The 17264-nt window shown below is 43.3% G+C and overlaps 1 protein-coding gene across 8 annotated transcripts in view; it reads right to left on the bottom strand.

The window, feature by feature from the left end:
• GBF1 (golgi brefeldin A resistant guanine nucleotide exchange factor 1) overlaps positions 1 to 17264 on the bottom strand; it is a 121103-nt gene that overhangs the window by 19029 nt on the left and 84810 nt on the right. For 2 of the 8 annotated variants that reach the window (XM_055346173.1, XM_055346175.1), the window contains exons 4-14: positions 13954 to 14085; positions 9051 to 9169; positions 8353 to 8461; positions 7783 to 7843; positions 6485 to 6539; positions 5664 to 5759; positions 2632 to 2779; positions 2077 to 2300; positions 1407 to 1575; positions 754 to 965; positions 130 to 228 (exon numbers count right to left, since the gene is read on the bottom strand). In XM_055346173.1, coding sequence (XP_055202148.1) covers positions 130 to 228; positions 754 to 965; positions 1407 to 1575; positions 2077 to 2300; positions 2632 to 2779; positions 5664 to 5759; positions 6485 to 6539; positions 7783 to 7843; positions 8353 to 8461; positions 9051 to 9169; positions 13954 to 14085 — 1424 coding nt within the window. The remainder of the gene's footprint in view (positions 1 to 129; positions 229 to 753; positions 966 to 1406; positions 1576 to 2076; positions 2301 to 2631; positions 2780 to 5663; positions 5760 to 6484; positions 6540 to 7782; positions 7844 to 8352; positions 8462 to 9050; positions 9170 to 13953; positions 14086 to 17264) is intronic. The other 6 variants (XM_055346174.1, XM_055346176.1, XM_055346177.1 and 3 more) reach the window with 3 other exon arrangements.

Below are 17264 nucleotides of genomic sequence, written 5' to 3'. Positions count from 1 at the left end.
ACCAAACTATGAAGGCTAAAAGCACTCTCTTGCAGGAGTCCCTAATTCCCATTCTTGCAGAATGAGAGAGCTGACCCCAATGAATGTCATACATCTTATTTTTTTCTTCTCCAAGTTCAATAAACTCACCTCCAATTGGAATTTGAGATGTTCCCTCATGCTCTCAAAAAGCAGAAAGCATACCCGCAGGGAAGCAGCATAAAGGTTGAGTCGCTCCACACTGAGTAGCTGGAGATCAGAGTAGGGTTAAATCATTAGGTTTCTGAACCTATGGCTCAACCAACAGAAAAGCAGGAGAGCAAAACTATATGAGGTTGCCGCTAAGGTCCTGTGTTCTAAGGGAACTCTATATCTAGCCATTCCCATATTTCTCTATGGCTGCCAGAGTCCCCAGGGAACTAGTAGAGTCCTATTCACAAAGACCTCTGGCTAATTGGGGAAGGAGGTTCCTTCCCAGATCCTATATCCTTTGCACCAATCAGCCAAGTCTTCCTGTGCCCCCTGGTCCTTAAGAGACCCTGAAAAATAGCCAGGGGCTCAGAGCCCCTCTAAAAATTCAGTGTCAGGGATCCCTGGATGGCTCAACAGTTTAGCGCCTGCCTTTGGCCCAGGGCGCGATCCTGGAGAATCGGGATCGAGTCCCGTGTCAGGCTCCCAGCATGGAGCCTGCTTCTCCCTCCTCTTGTGTCTCTGCCTCTATGTCTATCATAAATAAATAAATAAATATATTTAAAAAAAAAAATTCAGTCTCACCTGGAGTAAGTGGCGGCACATCTCATCTTTGATGAGGCCCAAAAGGGTTTGGCACTGGGCTACAGGGGCAGATTCAAGAGCCACTGTCAGCAAATGCAGTCCCATGTGGATCATAACTTCTGAATTGTGGCGGTCATGTGGATTGGTGAGGGAGATGAGGAAGCGGAAGAGCTCACGGATGCAGGGAAGACCATAGGGAACCAAAGCTGTACCTAGGGAAGGCCAAGAGTAAAGTGGGATTGCTAAGAAACAAACAGCTTGGAAGCTTGGCCTGGGCTGCACTGTATTATTATACAAGGCAATTTCAGGTAAGTGATTCTCTTCAAGAAAAAAAAAAATGTTTTCTTTCTGGGGAGGTAATATTACTCTCACTTATTAAAGTGATCAGAATTGATGACCCTACTTTCTGTTAAAAATCCCAAGCTTTCTAGTCTTCCCTCTCACTTCCTATTGTCCACCAAAGTCCCTCTGTATAAGCTAGAGAAGGGGTCCATCCATGCCAACAGTCCTCTGGCTTGATTCCATTTCCTGATTAGAAAATGGCCTAGAACCTGAACTAGCAGGCACTTTGGTTCCAAGATAGTCTAAGTTCAGAATGCTTAGAGGGCAGGATGGGGGAGGTGACTAGACAGAGCCTGTCTGAAAGAACTCACCTTCTTTCTGGGAGGACTGTGTAAAGCGCACACCCCGGGGATTGACGTAATCCATGTCATGGACAGAGGCAGAGTCAGAGTGGTCAGCAGGAGACGTGCACTCCTCTAACACTTCGGGGATGGATTCTACAGATGCTGACTGGGCCTTTTCCACATGGACTCCTTCCTGCTATGACCAGTGGCCGGGGATAGGAAGAGGGATGAAACAAGAGGAACTTGGGACTTACTCCCCTGAAATATCTATGCTCTAAGTGTCTCTAATGGACTACAGGTGCACGGCCAGATCAGTGGGCTGTGAATCAATGCAAGATGGCTCAGGGCAGAGTATGGTGAAAGACTCAGAAAACACCTCCTGAGGTATCAGTGACATAAAGTGACTAGAACTCTAAAGGCAACAGAGGCTCTCTTAGGTTTGGGATTTAGATGATCACTACCTTCCATACAAAGCTATTACTTCACTTTTGCAAAGCATTACCTGTATGCATGACTTTATAAATCCCATGAGTTACTTCTCACAGTGAGTGATGCTGTGGATTTTCTACATAGGAAATATGAAATAACCCCCACCTCAACCTTCTTTTGAGCCAAGGCCTGGACAAAGGATGCAAAGGATCAAGCCAATTCCCACAGGAGAAGATTAGAAAAGGGCCTTTAAAAATCAAAGCCATACCTGGGGGTCAGGCTGCTCAGGAACCCCTAGCTCACTGCTACCAGGCTCTGTAGCTGTGCTATACCCTGGAGAGCCAGGTTGCTCCAGGTCAGTGAGGTCCTCCTTGGAGGTGGTCTGAGAGGAGAACTCCAGGCCACTGTCTGTAGAGGGGCTGACCACCGTTGAGGCAGCTTCTGAACTTGCAGAGGAGACGGGAGTGGGCACATCAATGAAGGGCATGCCCCCTGCCAAGCAAAGTAAGTAAGGTTTGAAGATGAGAGACTCTGTGTGAAACACATACCCTCCATGGCACCAGGGGTTCTATTTCCTAGACTGCATACTAATTTCTGCAAATGCAGGTCTCTAAAGTAGCCAGAGTTCCTCTGGAAGGAGAACCACCTTAAGTCACTGCAGAATTGCTAAATGGTCACAGTCTGAACAGACCTGGAGTTTTCCCTTTTTGCTCTTAGCAGAAGGACCAAAGCCCCTCAGTTGGCTGGTTTTCAATGTTAAAATCCCTGAGAGAAGAAGGATGTTTATTTTATCTAATCAGAGGAAGCAACCCAGGGTACTCACCAGTGAGGTTAGAGGATAAGGTGGTTCCATTGGAGGTGGGCAACTCTGAACCTGATGTTACTTTGGTCATATGGCGCAGGGGCCGGGGGGATCTCTTCTGTTTCTTCCACTTGGATGAATCACTCATGCCTCCTGCTCTCATTTTCAGCTGGAAATATCATATCTCATTAGCACTCATATTCAAACTAATATTCTTTCCCTAGAAATCTCCCTTCTTTTATTTCTATTAGTCCCTAGAAAATAGCCTATATGCTCCATCTGTGCCAAAGGAAAAATCTTTTATTTGATTTTATTTTATTTTTTATTTTTCCTTTGGAAAAATATACCATCAGAATACATTCCTACTCCTCTAACCTGGCTTCTACATCTGCCCATTTTACAGGTCAGCCTCCTAAACATTTTACTTTTAGGCTTGCTACATATTACTCTACTTCCCTGAGTCCTGGGTCCTGAGCAATCCTAAGTCCTGTAGATGGTGCCTGACCCTCTTGCACAAAGAGTAAGGGCAGAGGCTCCTTTGCCTGAAGCTTCAGATCTCTAGGTCCTAGATTCCAGGTATTTGCTCAGGTACCTGTAGCACAGCCTCCTACTTCTAGTTCTTACCCAACTATGAGAGCCTGCTCCATCCCTGTCACACTCTTAGTTTTCCCACTGCTTTGTGAACTGGGCCTAGAACCTAAACATATTCCTGGCTCTCTGAAATCTTTGCATCAGATTGGTCAAAGGCTCATTTTCTAGACTCAAGGAAGGAATGGTATCCCAGTTGATTTGTGGAGTTAAGGATGGAGGTCATGTCATGCTTCTGTTCTGCTCTCAATTGCTCCCAATTTTGGTTCATCAGTGAGACCTATCCTTCTTACTGTTGGGTCTTTCTAGATGCAATTTTATATTCTCAGATGGTAAGCCTACTGATTTCTTGGACCCGTGCTCTATTCCATTTCCTTCTCTCCTGCTGTATTTCTATTCCTCCTATAGCTTCCTTTTAGTTGCAAAGGAAAATCTCTAAAACCCATTGTGGGAACTATTTTGGGATATAAGTTTTAATGCATTTTCTCCATCCTAACCTCATAGTTACTTTGTTTAGGCCCATTTCATTTTCCTGGTCCCAATGCCTTCTGTTAGGGTTTGAAACCAATCCCTCTAAAGTTATATCATACTATTCCTAGACTGATGGACCATTCCTGGATCAGACAATGGTAATTGTCCAGGAATCATTAGAATGCCTCTAAGAGGGTAGAAGTATTTTTCTTCCCTCTCTAAAGGCTAAATACACGCATGTTATCCTTGGCCTGTTCAATTCTTCTAGTATTTGGGGGATAGGCTTCCTTCCTCAACCTTCCGTAAGCCCTCCTGAACATGGGTAACCACTGATCCTTTGCTTAGAAATCACATAATTCTTCCTTCCTTACCAATAGCTCCACTCAGAAAGGAAAGATGTCCAAGAGATGAGCCCTGCACCCAGCTCTTACTAATGTAGCAACAGCTTCACACTGGATTTACAATGCTTGTCCCTCCATCTCCAAAATGCCAATAGTAAAATGCCTAGAATGGAACTTCAAGTGCTCTGAGCACTGTGGCTAAACAGTAACCAGGGTGCTCTCTCCAGTAACCACTAAAGGTCATCTGTGGGAAGTTCATGGTAAAAAGAACATTATGGGAATAAGAGTCAGCCAAATATACAGTCAAGAAGCTCAAGAGATCAGTGAGAAAAAACAAGATCCCCCCCCCCCAACGTAATCGACAATTGTTACTGAAGTCCAATCAGTACTAACATCTGGATCCACTTTTGTGAGCTACCTTTTCTCTCTAGGCAGCCTCTCAATTTCAGGGACTCCTACTTCCACTGAGTCCAGTCACTCATTGAGAACTGAGATTCCTTCCTACACCAGGATTGTCCTTCCTGTTTCCTTCTCTAACCTCTGCAAAGCTAGCTCCAACTTGATCATTCCAATTAATATTCTCTGCTTTCTGGCTGGAGTAGGAGACAAGATGCTGCCAGTTCTCACAAATGCCTCAGTCCTTAAAAAGTACAGTTAGGCTCCCTAAGGTTCCAAGGTGGGGGGTGGGCAGTAGGTGTTCAGGGAACCCTATAACACTTTATCCATATAACTCTGTATTTCCAAACAGCAGTATAAGCTTTACAAAGAACGGGCAGGTCCTAGGTCGATAATCATGGCAAAAGGCTGGGCAGCTATTATAGAGAAATGCAACTTGAGACAAGTCAAGCACACAAATGAAAACCGACACAATTCATGCAAACAGAATGCAGGCCTATAGACCATTTAGCTAGGTATATACACACACACAGTTCTTATCTTCCAGAATGTACACTCTTGTGATAGATAGCCTAGACAGTCCATACCTCCTTTTCTCCCTCTTCTTCTAAGGCAGGGATATGGGGATAGGGGTAATCTTTAACTTGAACCCCTCCCTTAAGCTCCCCTACATCTTAACTTTTAAAGGACAGAGACCATCTCTGCAGAGCCCATCCTGGGCTATCCAGCTCCTTTCCATTCATCTAGAGTCCTAAATCTTGGAATAAGTCCTTTAATGTTAACTAAGAAACAAAGACCCCAACTAGATGGACAATCCTTTCCTTCCAAACCCAGTTCAGGTATCCAGATAGAGTCAAGAACTGTGCTTAAGCTCTATATGCCAGCTCTGAGACAGGGAGGGTAGAAGGGGAAGGGCCTTGCTTAGAGGTCCCTCACAGTTCCCCTAGAAATGATAGACATTAAACCTCCTAACAAGATGTCAGCAGGACCCAGGCTCTCTACATGATATATCACCAGTTCAAATCTTCCTTCTGCCTCCAGGCAACCAGATGACCTAGGAAAATTCTCAACCCTGCAAAGCTACAAACACACACAACTCTTCCAAAGCCATGCCGTGTTACTAAGGAGGGTAAGTTGTGCTCTGCACAATGGAAATGGGACCCAGATGTTACATATTTAAAAACAACAACAACAAAAACAACAACAAAACATTTAAATAAATTAAAAGGGGGAAAGGAGAGGGAGAGGGAGAGAGACCTTGAGGTTCTTAAAGAGTAGTACCCTCTCTAACTGGTTCAGGGCTTTGGTCTGCTCCCCACTACTTAGCTCCAGTTTGTTGAGACATGGAGAAATCTGTGAAAGACAGGCAAACGAACGATTTAAACAAAGTGAAATAAACTCAGACACACGCCAACAGGGGCAGAGGGCAGGAATGGGGATGGATAGCTAGGGAGAAGGGAAGGTCAGGTGCATGCACCAAATAGCCAAGGGTCATCTCCATGGGCAGAACATCTTACGGCTGCAAGTGGGATCCTTATCAGAAGCCTGTGAAGTCCATGACTTCAGTTCAAGATAGAAAGAGGCCATTCTTCTGACCACCATTCTTCTAGTAGTTTGAGAATCTTCTGATCTAGAGTCAGGCTTGATTTGTCTCATCAACAGAGACTAGCGCAAGTGTGATCCCAGTCTAATCCAGCATTAGGGTGGTACTTAGGGCATAGGGTCCTTGGGCCTCCTACCTGCTGACAAGGCTGGGCCTTGAGGGGATGGTAAGACGTTCACCTTTATCAGCATACATTTTTATTGCAACTTGATAGGCCTCACCAAGTTTCCATGAAGGACTGGCTCACCAGCTTATGTGGTGGGTCAACAAAGATAGGCTGGGAAGGAAAAATTGGGGAAGAAGAGGTATCTGGGGAAAAAATAAATTTCTCACTAAAGGAGTTACAGGTATTTCTAGATTCCAAGCAGAACTGCATAGACAAAAGCATGATTTTGCTAAGCAGAGGTATCCAGGAAAATCCCCATAGCACTGAAGTTGGGAGACCAAGGTTTGGATGAGGGACAGCAGGTCATACCTTCTTCATGTTGGTCCCCATATAGTTCTTGGGTTCTTCTTTAAACTGAGGTAACCTATAAGACAGAGAATCCCACAGACTGCCATTAGGGATAATAACAAACCTCCTCTGCATGCCAGCTCCAGCCCAAAGATACTCTGGGCCAGAGTATGCCCTGTCTCTTAGGAAAAGCTAGGAAGAGAAGCAGCTTTTTTAGAGCCTCAGCAAAGGAAGAAATGGGGGGACTTATAACAAACACTTTCTTAAAAAGAACGCAGTCACTAAGGCAAGGTGACTAAGTGCCCTTGGAGTGTGGCTCTTTGCATCCTAAACTGACTCCTTCCTTTCCTTATTTGGCAAGAATTGATGAAAGACACAATATGGGGACAGCACAGTCCATCAAAACCCCAGGAGACTGGGCATAGAGTGAGGAGTTAAAGGCAGGTCAAGTTTTGAAACCAGTAGATCTGAGCCTGAGGAGTAACAGTGCTTTGCATCAGGGTCCAGGGGCAGATGTAGTTTGTAGATAGTAAGAATTATAACTTATGGATTTGAGAGCAAAATGAAATCCCCTCAGGAAGCTTTTTTTTTTTTTTTTTTTTTTTTTACTTTTTAACTAGACTACGTTTTAGAGCAATTTTAGGTTCATAGCAAAATTGAGCAGAATATATACTGATTTCCCCTTGTAGATGGCTCCCACAGATGCATAGTCATCCTCATTATTAATATCTTCCTAAGGAGGCTTTAAAGCCCTTGCCTCAGTCAGTTCATCTCAAAGTCTATTGAAAAAAGGTGTAGGAAACAGGCAATTAGGCATAGTATGAAAAGGCCTCCTAGACCCTAAATCGAGGGCCTCGACTAGGGTAACCAGTAGTTTTGGTTTGCCAGAGACTGAAGGGTTTGCAGGGATGCAGGACTTGCAGTGCTAAAATCAGGATAGTCTGGGCAAACAAGGCAGTCACCCTAGCCTTGGTCCTTCCTCAGAGAGCTCAGCACCCTATTCTGGGCTCCCTTGAATTTGGCTTCCTCTCGGGTTCCCTTTCCCAGCTGCTACCTGCACAGAAACAGACACAACTTTGGGTAGCAAAACAAGGTCTGTCAGCCTAGATCAAATAACCCTCTGCTTCCCCCTGAGGCCAAGCCAGCTCTCTCCTCCTCCCTTGTTCAGTAACCCTGGACCCAGAGAACTACCCCATCCATACTCCCAGCAGCCTCTGAAGTGGCTGTGGGGTTGGCCAGGTCCCTGAAGTGGCTGTGTGGAAGCAGGAAGGCTCAAGAGGCCTGGGCAGCCGGGCTGAAGCAAACAGCAGCAGGTTTACCTTGTGAAGAGCAGCTGCACCATGTCTACGAGAGTGTGCTCTGCGGATTTTCTCAATAACTCTGCACAGGAAAAAACAAATAACACAGGTGTCATTACTTGCTGTGCTATTATCAGGAGGCTTCTCAGAGCAGACTCCCCTCCAAACCTTGTTTACTAAGGATTATGCCAAACTTATTAAAACCAGCTCCAGCTCAGCCTGGCAGCCACAACTTCACTAGCCCACTAGGTGGCACTACTGAGTCAGGCGAAAAAAAAAAAAAAAAAGATCTGTTTTCAAGGGCTACAGGCTAGTCTCAATCGCAGAAACCCCAAGGGAGGAAGATTTGGTGCCTGGGTTGAGTCCGTTAGGGATCTATCCCAGTTCCTGCCCTAGCAAAACGTACTAAGGTCTCTATTCTAGCTGTACAACAATCAAGTAAAGACTTCTAGACCCCTATGCCTCCACAAGGTAGGTGATGGAGAAGTCCTGAGTTTTCTACCTCTCTGGGGTTCAGAGACAGCATCCTTTATTTATACTCATGGATACTGGCCCTAGGAATGATGGTAGGCCCAATATTAAAGCACCTACCACTGAGCCTCATTTCAAAGCAGATCCGGAAACAAGACTGCATAATCTCACACACAGATTCATTGGTTAGGTGGGCACCCGCTGGGGTCAGCAACAGAGTCCGAAGCACCTACCAGGAAGAAAGTGGAGATACAGTGATAAATAAAGCAGGCTAGGTAAAATGGGGTTACCTGAGGGGAGAGAAATTGCCTCCTGTTCCTCTAGTCTCCTACGAAAGCATTCAGGGATGAGAAAGAGAGGTTAGCAAGAACGCTGACCTCACTTCAGTTTGGTGGGGGAGGGGAGGGGATCTCCCAGGAGCTTGTCTTGGGAACTGTGCTTTCACTCTGTATGACCCCAACACAGTTCAGCACTCACTCCAGCCCTAGCCCACAAGCCCAACAGATGGATGGCACATATGATCTGCCAGAGGTACAAGTATATTAAGGGCTTCCGGTATTTGATATCAATTCATTTGAAGCTTTTAATTATTTCCTTAAAAAAACCTTTTACAAAACAAACAAACAAACAAACAAACAAAAAAAAAAAAACAACCACCTTTTACTTTGGGTACCCGAGCTGCTTGTTTGGAAACAAAGTAGCTCCCTAAGCCCCAGTGGAGTCAAAACACAACTTCAGGCTGCCGGCAGACTTGGGTAAGGAGAGCCGACAGCACCAGCTCCTGGCCATTAGCCTAATTGCTCTTCCCCTCCATTTACCTGAAGGATTTTCATCAGGACAACCTCATCGCTGGCAGGATCTGTGCCCACAAAACGGGCGTGGGTGACAGCATCTGCCATGTTCTCCATGCCCTCTGCTGTGCCCTCATGAGTGGGATCTGCTCCAACAAAAAGAGGGAAGACTAAATGGTATGGAGAGGGAGACAGAAAAGGCAAGATATCCTGTATAGGGACTGCTTTGAGAGACTGTTCTTTCTCCTCTGCAATTTCCTAACCCATGGCTACTACTTGAGCTACCTGAGAATTTTGCCCATAAAGATTTAACCAGCTCCTCAGTATAAATTGCACTATGTAAAATGGTGGTTCTCAAACTTAAGGATATTATCAGAATCACCCATTAGACTTGTTAAAAATACAAATTACTGAGCCCACTCAGACTTTTGATTTAGTGGGGCCTGAGAATTTGCATTTCTAACCAGATCTCAGGAGAAGTTAATGCTGCTGGTCAGAGGAATCATACTTTGGATTCACTGGTGTAAGGCCACTCATTCCACAGAGGAAGGGACTAGAAATATGAGTTTTTGACCCACAGCAAGGGCCAAGTAGGGTGAGACCTTTGAACACCAACATTGTAGCCTTTCTCTGTTCATGTATTCTCTTTCAACACATCTCTCTCTGGCTGCTTTTAGAGTTTTGTGTTCAGGGGTAAGCAGGGTAGGGGAGTAGGGGAAAGAAATGGACAGTCCCTCTGCCAATACTAAATCTGGGTACCACATTACAACAAATCAGAGACCTGTTCTTGCTTTGGTTTCATTCTTATTTAAAACCAATGTGACATGAAGCAAGAATCATTTTACCAGCTTAACTAAACAGGTATTAGAAGAGAAACGGAACAAACTAAACATAACTAGAGGCTGGCTGACTGGGGAGGAGGAGGACAAGAGAATTTCAACAGTGAAGAGGGGAGAAGATAGCTCAGACAACCAGCCCGCGCTAGAAACTAACAAAAATGCTGCCAACGGGGAAACTGTTCCCATTCATGTGTTAAATATCCACAAGGAGAACCAAAGAAGGGGCCTCCATCAAGACCTACAAAGGTCCCCACAGAACTGCCAGGATTATCCTTGAAAGGGAAACATAAGTAGGAAAAAAAACGCAGAAACATTACAAAGCTTTCCAAGTGACCAAAAAAGTTGCTCCAGAGGGGGCATAGTATAATATAGGAGCACCTGTGAGTTTTAAGTGGTGGGAATTAAAAGACATCCTACCATTTTCTTTTTCCTGGTACCTGAAATTTAACAGAGTTCCCAAGCCTAAAGCTCAGGGGATAGGTGAGAAACCAGAATATTTCCCTTGCAACAATTAGCCTAAAGACTTTCATTAATTGTAATGGTTTTCATCTTTATCTTCTGTCCTGATTACTCTCTGACACCTGGCCAAAGACTCAATTCGTCCTTACAGCATTGCCCTACTCAGCATCAGGGGTGGTTACTTAGAGGTCATATACAAGGAAGCCAATTTCATGATGATATATAGTATATGGGTGACTCAGCCACTTCTATTACTCCAACTGTCTCCATGTTTCTCCCATTCAACTCATTCTATACTCTGTAGGTCCTTGGCCTGAGTCTTCTCTCCCAGCTCTGCCCGACCATCTTTATTCAGGCCAACAGGGGCCACAGCAGGACCTTTCCTAGCACAGGAAAATTCAGGTCTTCAGTGTTGTATGGTGCTTCAGAGCTCAGTGAATGGCAGTGTTGCTTCCACATCACAAGGCTCCCAGGGGTCTATTTCTTCCCCTCTTTCAGTAATCTCCCTTGTTAAAGTAGTTTAACTGATCTCTTTGTAGCTCTTATCCTCTGAGGTTGAATGAAGTAGCAAAGTTAATTTTCTAAAAAGGCAGGTAAAAGTGACAGGTTTTTTTTTTTTAAAGATTTTATTTATTTATTCATGCAGAGAGAGGGAGAGAGAGAGAGAGAGAGAGAGGCAGAGACACAGGCAGAGGGAGAAGCTGGCTCCATGCAGGGAGCCCAACGTGGGACTCGATCCCGGGTCTTCAGGATCACACGCCGGGCTGCAGGTGGCACTAAACCGCTGCGCCACTGGGGCTGCCTGTTTTTTTTTTTTTTTTAAGAGACACACAGGGAGAGGCAGAGACACAGGCAGAGGGAGAAGCAGGCCCCATGCAGGGAGCCCAATGTGGGACTTGATCCTGGGACTCCAGGATCTTGCCCTGAGCCAAAGGAAGATGCTCAACTGCTGAGCCACCCAAGTGTCCCAAGAGTGACAGGTTTTTAGAACTACAGCAGAGCCTGTCAGGTAATCAGTGGCACAAATCCTAGTCTGGCAGCTGTGTAGGGCCAAACAAAGGTGATCCTTGGAGTAGGATCTAAAATAATCCTAGAAGCCTTGGGTCACAGGATTGAGGGGTGAGGGCTATTTCTTCCAGAATAGCCTAAACAAAAGATTGTTTGGTTTAGGATTACTTAGCAGAACTTGTCTGCCCGAGGACCCCTTCCTTAGAATGTCCTTTCCTGGTCACTCTAGAGCAGACTGCAGGCAAATTTGCCAATCTCAACTCCTTTGCCTTCTGGCTTTCATTCACTCCTTCCTGCCCTCTTTCTCATGCCCACTGCAATCACCACCTCCAGCATTCTCTTTTCCCACCACAGGAAACTTCAATGACCAGCTGGCCTGAGGTCTCCAATGACAAGCCTGTCTGCCAAGCCCAGGAAGGGGGAGAGAATAACACTGACAAGAGACTAAAGTGAAGAAACAGAGGGCGGCTGGAGAGAGATGACCTGCAGGTGGTGCTCAGGGCAAGGCTGAAAGTAGCTGAGGGATTTTTTTTGCTTAGGAAAAGTATGAAGCTAGGACTAGTGCCTAGGGAAGCTGATGCACCTCTTCAGAACTTAGCTGGCACCCAGGATTTCTAAGGGTCCTGAATGCTTCAGCTAAGCAAATCCCATTTTCTAGAAAAGATAAAGGGTTTTATTGCCCTGAACTGAAAGCCATTTTTTTTTTTCCTGGCTGGCTACAGCCTAAGCGGTCTCTTTTCTTGTCTCCTTACTTAGAAACAAAGACAGCTGCCTATTTTCTAAGTTCCTCACCCTTGCGCATGGGCTAGCAATAAGAGAAAAGGAATTCAGGATCCAACTACAAAGGAATCTGAAAAATACAGCATAAACAAATTCAGAGATAAACAGCCTGAATAAAATATTTCGGCTAGATTGGGAGAAAATATTTATTATACCCTGATAGACAATGGACTAATATTCCCACTATACAAAGAACTCCTACAAATTAATAAGAAAATAAAACTCAATAAAATAACAGGAAAAGAGGAAACTCAAATGTTTAACTTAAAAATACATAAAAACAATAAAATACCAGTTTTTACTCATCAAATTAGCACAAATGAAGAATCTAATTTTCAGTGCTGGTGAGAGGGTGGGGAAATGGAAATTCTCAAACATTACTGTTGGAAGTATAGATAACTATGATTTTCTAGGAAAGCTGATAGTACCTATGAAAATATAATATGCACATGGCCATTAATCCAAAAATTTAAAGTATAGGAAGCTGTCATACATTTTTTATTTTTTATTTTTTTTACGATAGTCATACAGAGAGAGAGAGAGAGGCAGAGACACAGGCAGAGGGAGAAGCAGGCTCCATGCACCGGGAGCCTGACGTGGGACTCGATCCCGGGTCTCCAGGATCGCGCCCTGGGCCAAAGGCAGGCGCCAAACCGCTGCGCCACCCAGGGATCCCAGGAAGCTGTCATACAAAGGAAAATTAATAAATAAGGACATATGAGCAAGAATGCTTATTTTAACATTATTTAAAGTGGCTCAAAATAGGATACCTATATAAACTTCCAGTTATATGATACATAAGTTCTGGGGATGAAATGTAAAACATTGTAACTATAATTAAAAATACTACATTATATATTTGTATATGTGTTGCCAAAGCTAGCAAAACTACATTGTATATTTGAAAGTTGGTAAGAGAATAGATCTTAAAAGTCCTCATCACAAGAAAAAAAAAATCTGAAACTAGATGAGGTGTTGAGTGCTAATATGTATACTAGTCATGTTGTATACCTTAAACTAATACAATCATATCTCAATAAAACTGGAGGAAAAACGAATAAATCAGATAGATAATTATATCACATACATCTTTTTTTTTTCACGTACATCTTTCTATGTTAATACTATTAAGTGGAAAAAAAGAAAATCCGTAGCACATAAACCTATTTTTTTAAATGGTACTTTACATATATTTATATATGTGTAAAGAAACGTATAGAAAGATTCAAACTAGCCTGTCAACATTATTTGCCTAAGGAAGAAGAAGGAACATCAAGAGAGGAAAAACCATTCATTTTTCTTTTAGTCACCTCTTTATCTTCTTAAAATAAGTATACATATTTGAAAAATAACTTTAAAAAATAAACCAAATCAAATCTCCAAGAGCACCATACCCATAATTCCCTTTCTAACGCACGAAGAAACCAGAGTTCCAAGGAAACCCCTTCTTCCTCCCCACTCTCCATGACCTGAGTCAATTAGCATGATGAGGGATGCCTGGGTTGCTCAGAGGTTGAGCACTGGCCTTTTGGCCTGGGGTATGATCATGAAGTCCTGGGATCAAGTCCCACATCAGGCTCCCTGCATGGAGCCTGCTTCTCTCTCTGCCTATGTCTTTGCCTCTCTCTCTGTGTGTGTCTTTCATAAATAAATAAATAAAATCTTCAAAAAAAAAAAAAAAACTTCAATTAGCATGATGAGTAACCAATTAAGAGTCTTCTCTCCTACAAGGAAACAGATGGCTAGGAGAAACTTTCCATTATCACCAGCTCACTGTCTAAAACCTGACCACCCCACGAAAGGCAGGAAGTACTGTGGTCATCCAACAAGGCCTGAGTTCTTACCTATGAGTGCATAGGACAGGAACTTGTTGACAGAGGTAAGTGCCAGTCCAGTGATAGGGCCAGTGGTATCTTCAGAGCGAATCACTTCCAGAAATGGACGGAGGAACACATTGGGTTCAATTTCGGAGAGTTCTACAAGAAAAGAAACAGAAATGAAGGGATGCCATCTGACAAACGCTAAACCCTAGTAAAAGACCCTTCTTATCTGTGCCATAAGGCTAGAATTCTTAGTTACTGGGCCAATCTTCCTTCCTCTGAATTAGCTTAAATCATCACAGACACTGTATCATTTTACCTGTAAAATTTTTAGTATGTAGCTCAAAGATTAAGAAGTTAAAAAACAAAAACACTACAGTATTGAGGTGCCTGGGTGGCGCAGTTGGTTAGGCATCTAACTCTTCATTTCAGCTTGGGTCGTGATCTTAGGATCGTGAGATTGAGCCCTGCACTGAGCTCAGCACTCAGTGCACTCTGCTTGAGATTCTCTCCCTTACTCTCCCTCTGTCCCTTCCAGTTGTGCTTTCTTTCAAATAAACAAATAAATATTAACTACCACCCCCACAAAAACACAGTATCATTATCATGCTTTAAAAAGTAGCAATAGGGGCACAGGGTGGCTAGATAAGTTAAGAGTCCCACTCTTGTTCTTAGCTCAGGTCTTGATATCAGGTTGTTGTTGTTGTTTTTTTTTTTAAGATTTTATTTATTTATTCATGAGAGACACACACAGAGAGAAAGACAGAGACACAGGCAGAGGGAAAAGCAGGCTCCATGCAGGGAGCCCAATGTGGGACTCGATCCCAGGTCTCCAGGATCACACCCTGGGCTGAACGCGGTGCTAAACCGCTGAGCCACCTGGGCTGCCCTTGATAGCAAGGTCTTGAGTTCAAGCCTCGCATCAGGCTCCACGCTGGGCATGGATGAATCCACTTAAAAATAAATAAGTAAATAGCAATAAAATGGTTAAGACGGTAAATTTTGTTATATATATTTTACCACAATTTAAATGTTAACAGTAATTCTTTAATATCATCAAATACTGTTGGGTCAATTTTCCATGTCCATTTCACCACTCTTCCTAGTTGCACATAGATAAACTTCATCTCAAGTATAGCCAATGTGGCCAAAGAGGTCCCAAGGTGAGCTACCTTTTTTTTTTTTTTTTTTTCCTGTTATGGTTAAGGTCACTTCTCTTAGAGATAAAGAATGTAGCACATCCCAGGAAGATGAGGGAAAACACTGAGGCTTCTAGTCCCTTGCTGAAAAATAAGCCTAAAAAGAACAAAAGCCTGTGCAGTCACTACTCTTAGAGACAGTTTGTAAGCTTGGAAGGTCCTAACTACTCTTCCGCTGCCTTTTTGCCTAGCACAAAGTAAAGGGCTAAAGGAGCAACTCATAATCTTCATTTTACAGATGAGAAAAATAAAGCTTAGATAAACTACATGATTGGCCCCAAACACATAGCTAATAAGCACCAAAGCTGGGATTTTAACACAGTCTATATACATGGTTTCAAAACTTGTGAAACCATCACATCTATTCTACCTACCAGCACAAACTCCTGAATTTAGAAGGCTTCATTCCAGCTCTAAGAATATAGACGGCAATGACTTTGTTCTCTACCCTACTCTATAGAATTTGTTCTTCTAGAGTCTGTTATGCTTTCATCTTTCAGAGACCAGCTCCCTAAAAAGGCTTCCTAAATTGCCCAGAAAGATTTGAGGACGTGATCAAGGCTGCCCACCTTTAGAGACAAAAGAAAGCTAGGTTTTCTAAGTACCTTCATTTTCATGCAAATGTAGGGAGCTTCCCACTCGATTCCTACCACCTCCCTCTTTGAGTAAACATTTCCCTGGGCCCGGCTGCTCCTCTGATTAATGCTTTAATTAATTGGCAGATTGGGTAGCATTTTCCAAGCCTGTATGTACAGTGATCACATCAGCTGTATAAAACCTGCTTCTTATCCCCCACCTACCCCCACCTAGAGATGTACAATTTGCAGGAAAAACCTAGACAAAAACCTTTGTGTATGTGAGGTGGTAGAGGGTTGAGATTTAAGGAATAGAAATACTAGGAAAAACTGAAATATATAAAACACTTTTATAAGATATATTTTATAAATATAAAGTCATCTAGTCTTGCTGCTTTAGAAACATTATTACATATGATTTGGTCTGTCATTTAAAAAAATATGGCCATGGTAAGTATAGTTGAGATATAAAAGTCTAGACGGAAAAATAATCTTTGAGAAGTTAGAAAGGAAACATTTTTTGAGCTTTCATCCAGTTGCTGTAAGAATAGTTTCTTCATGTCTTCCTTCATGGTGAAAGACTAGGGAAATTTCACAGCCATAGTTTGACACTTCCAGAGCCATGTGCATTTTTCTTTTAATTTGGTAAAACCAACTCTTGCTGGTATAGTGTTCTATAAATTTTAACCTAATGTGAACTGGGACACAGAACAGTTTCATTGCCCCAGTCACACCTTATAGTCACACTCAGGAGTTGGGATTTCTGAGTCAAAGGATAAGTGTATGTTTAGCTTTATAAGAAACTGCCAAACTGTTTTCCAGAGTTTCTATATCACTTTGCATTCCCACCAGCAATGAGAATTCTGGTTTCTCCATATCCTCTCCAGTACTTGGTATTTTCAGTATTTTTATTTAAGCCATCCTAGTGGGTAGATGGTGGTTTAAATTTGCCTTTCCCTGAACATCTTTTTCATATGCTTATACGCCTTTCCCTGAACATTTTTCATGTGCTTATACGCCATCCATGTATGCTTTTTTGGTCGACGTGTCTGTTCAAGTCTTTACTCCATTTTTTTTAAAGGATTTCATTTATATATCTGACAGAGAGAACAAGCAGTGGGAACGGCAAGCAGAGGGAGAGGGAGAAGCAGGCTCCGTGCTGAGCAAGGAGCCTGATGCAGGGCTCCATTCCAGGACCCTGGGATCATGACCTAAGCTTAACTGACTGAGCCACCCAGGTGCCCCATCACGACCCCATTTTTAAAATTGAATTGTATGTTTTCTTGCTGTTGATTTTATTTATTTTTTTAAAGATTTTATTTATTTATTCATAGACACACACACACACACACACAGAGAGAGAGAGAGAGAGAGAGAGAGAGAGAGAGAGAGAGAGGCAGAGACACAGACAGAGGGAGAAGCAGGCTCCATGCAGGGAGCCCGATGTGGGACTCAATCCCGGGTCTCCAGGATCACACCCCAGGCTGCAGGCGGCGCCAAACCGCTGCACCACCAGGGCTGCCCCTTGCTGTTGATTTTAGAGACTTCTTTATCTATTCTA

Source organism: Nyctereutes procyonoides, unplaced genomic scaffold (assembly GCF_905146905.1).
Source record: "Nyctereutes procyonoides isolate TBG_1078 unplaced genomic scaffold, NYPRO_anot_genome, whole genome shotgun sequence".
NCBI lineage: Eukaryota > Metazoa > Chordata > Mammalia > Carnivora > Canidae > Nyctereutes > Nyctereutes procyonoides.
The sequence above is the reverse complement of the archived record's forward strand: the minus strand, read 5'-3'. Positions and strand labels throughout refer to the sequence as shown.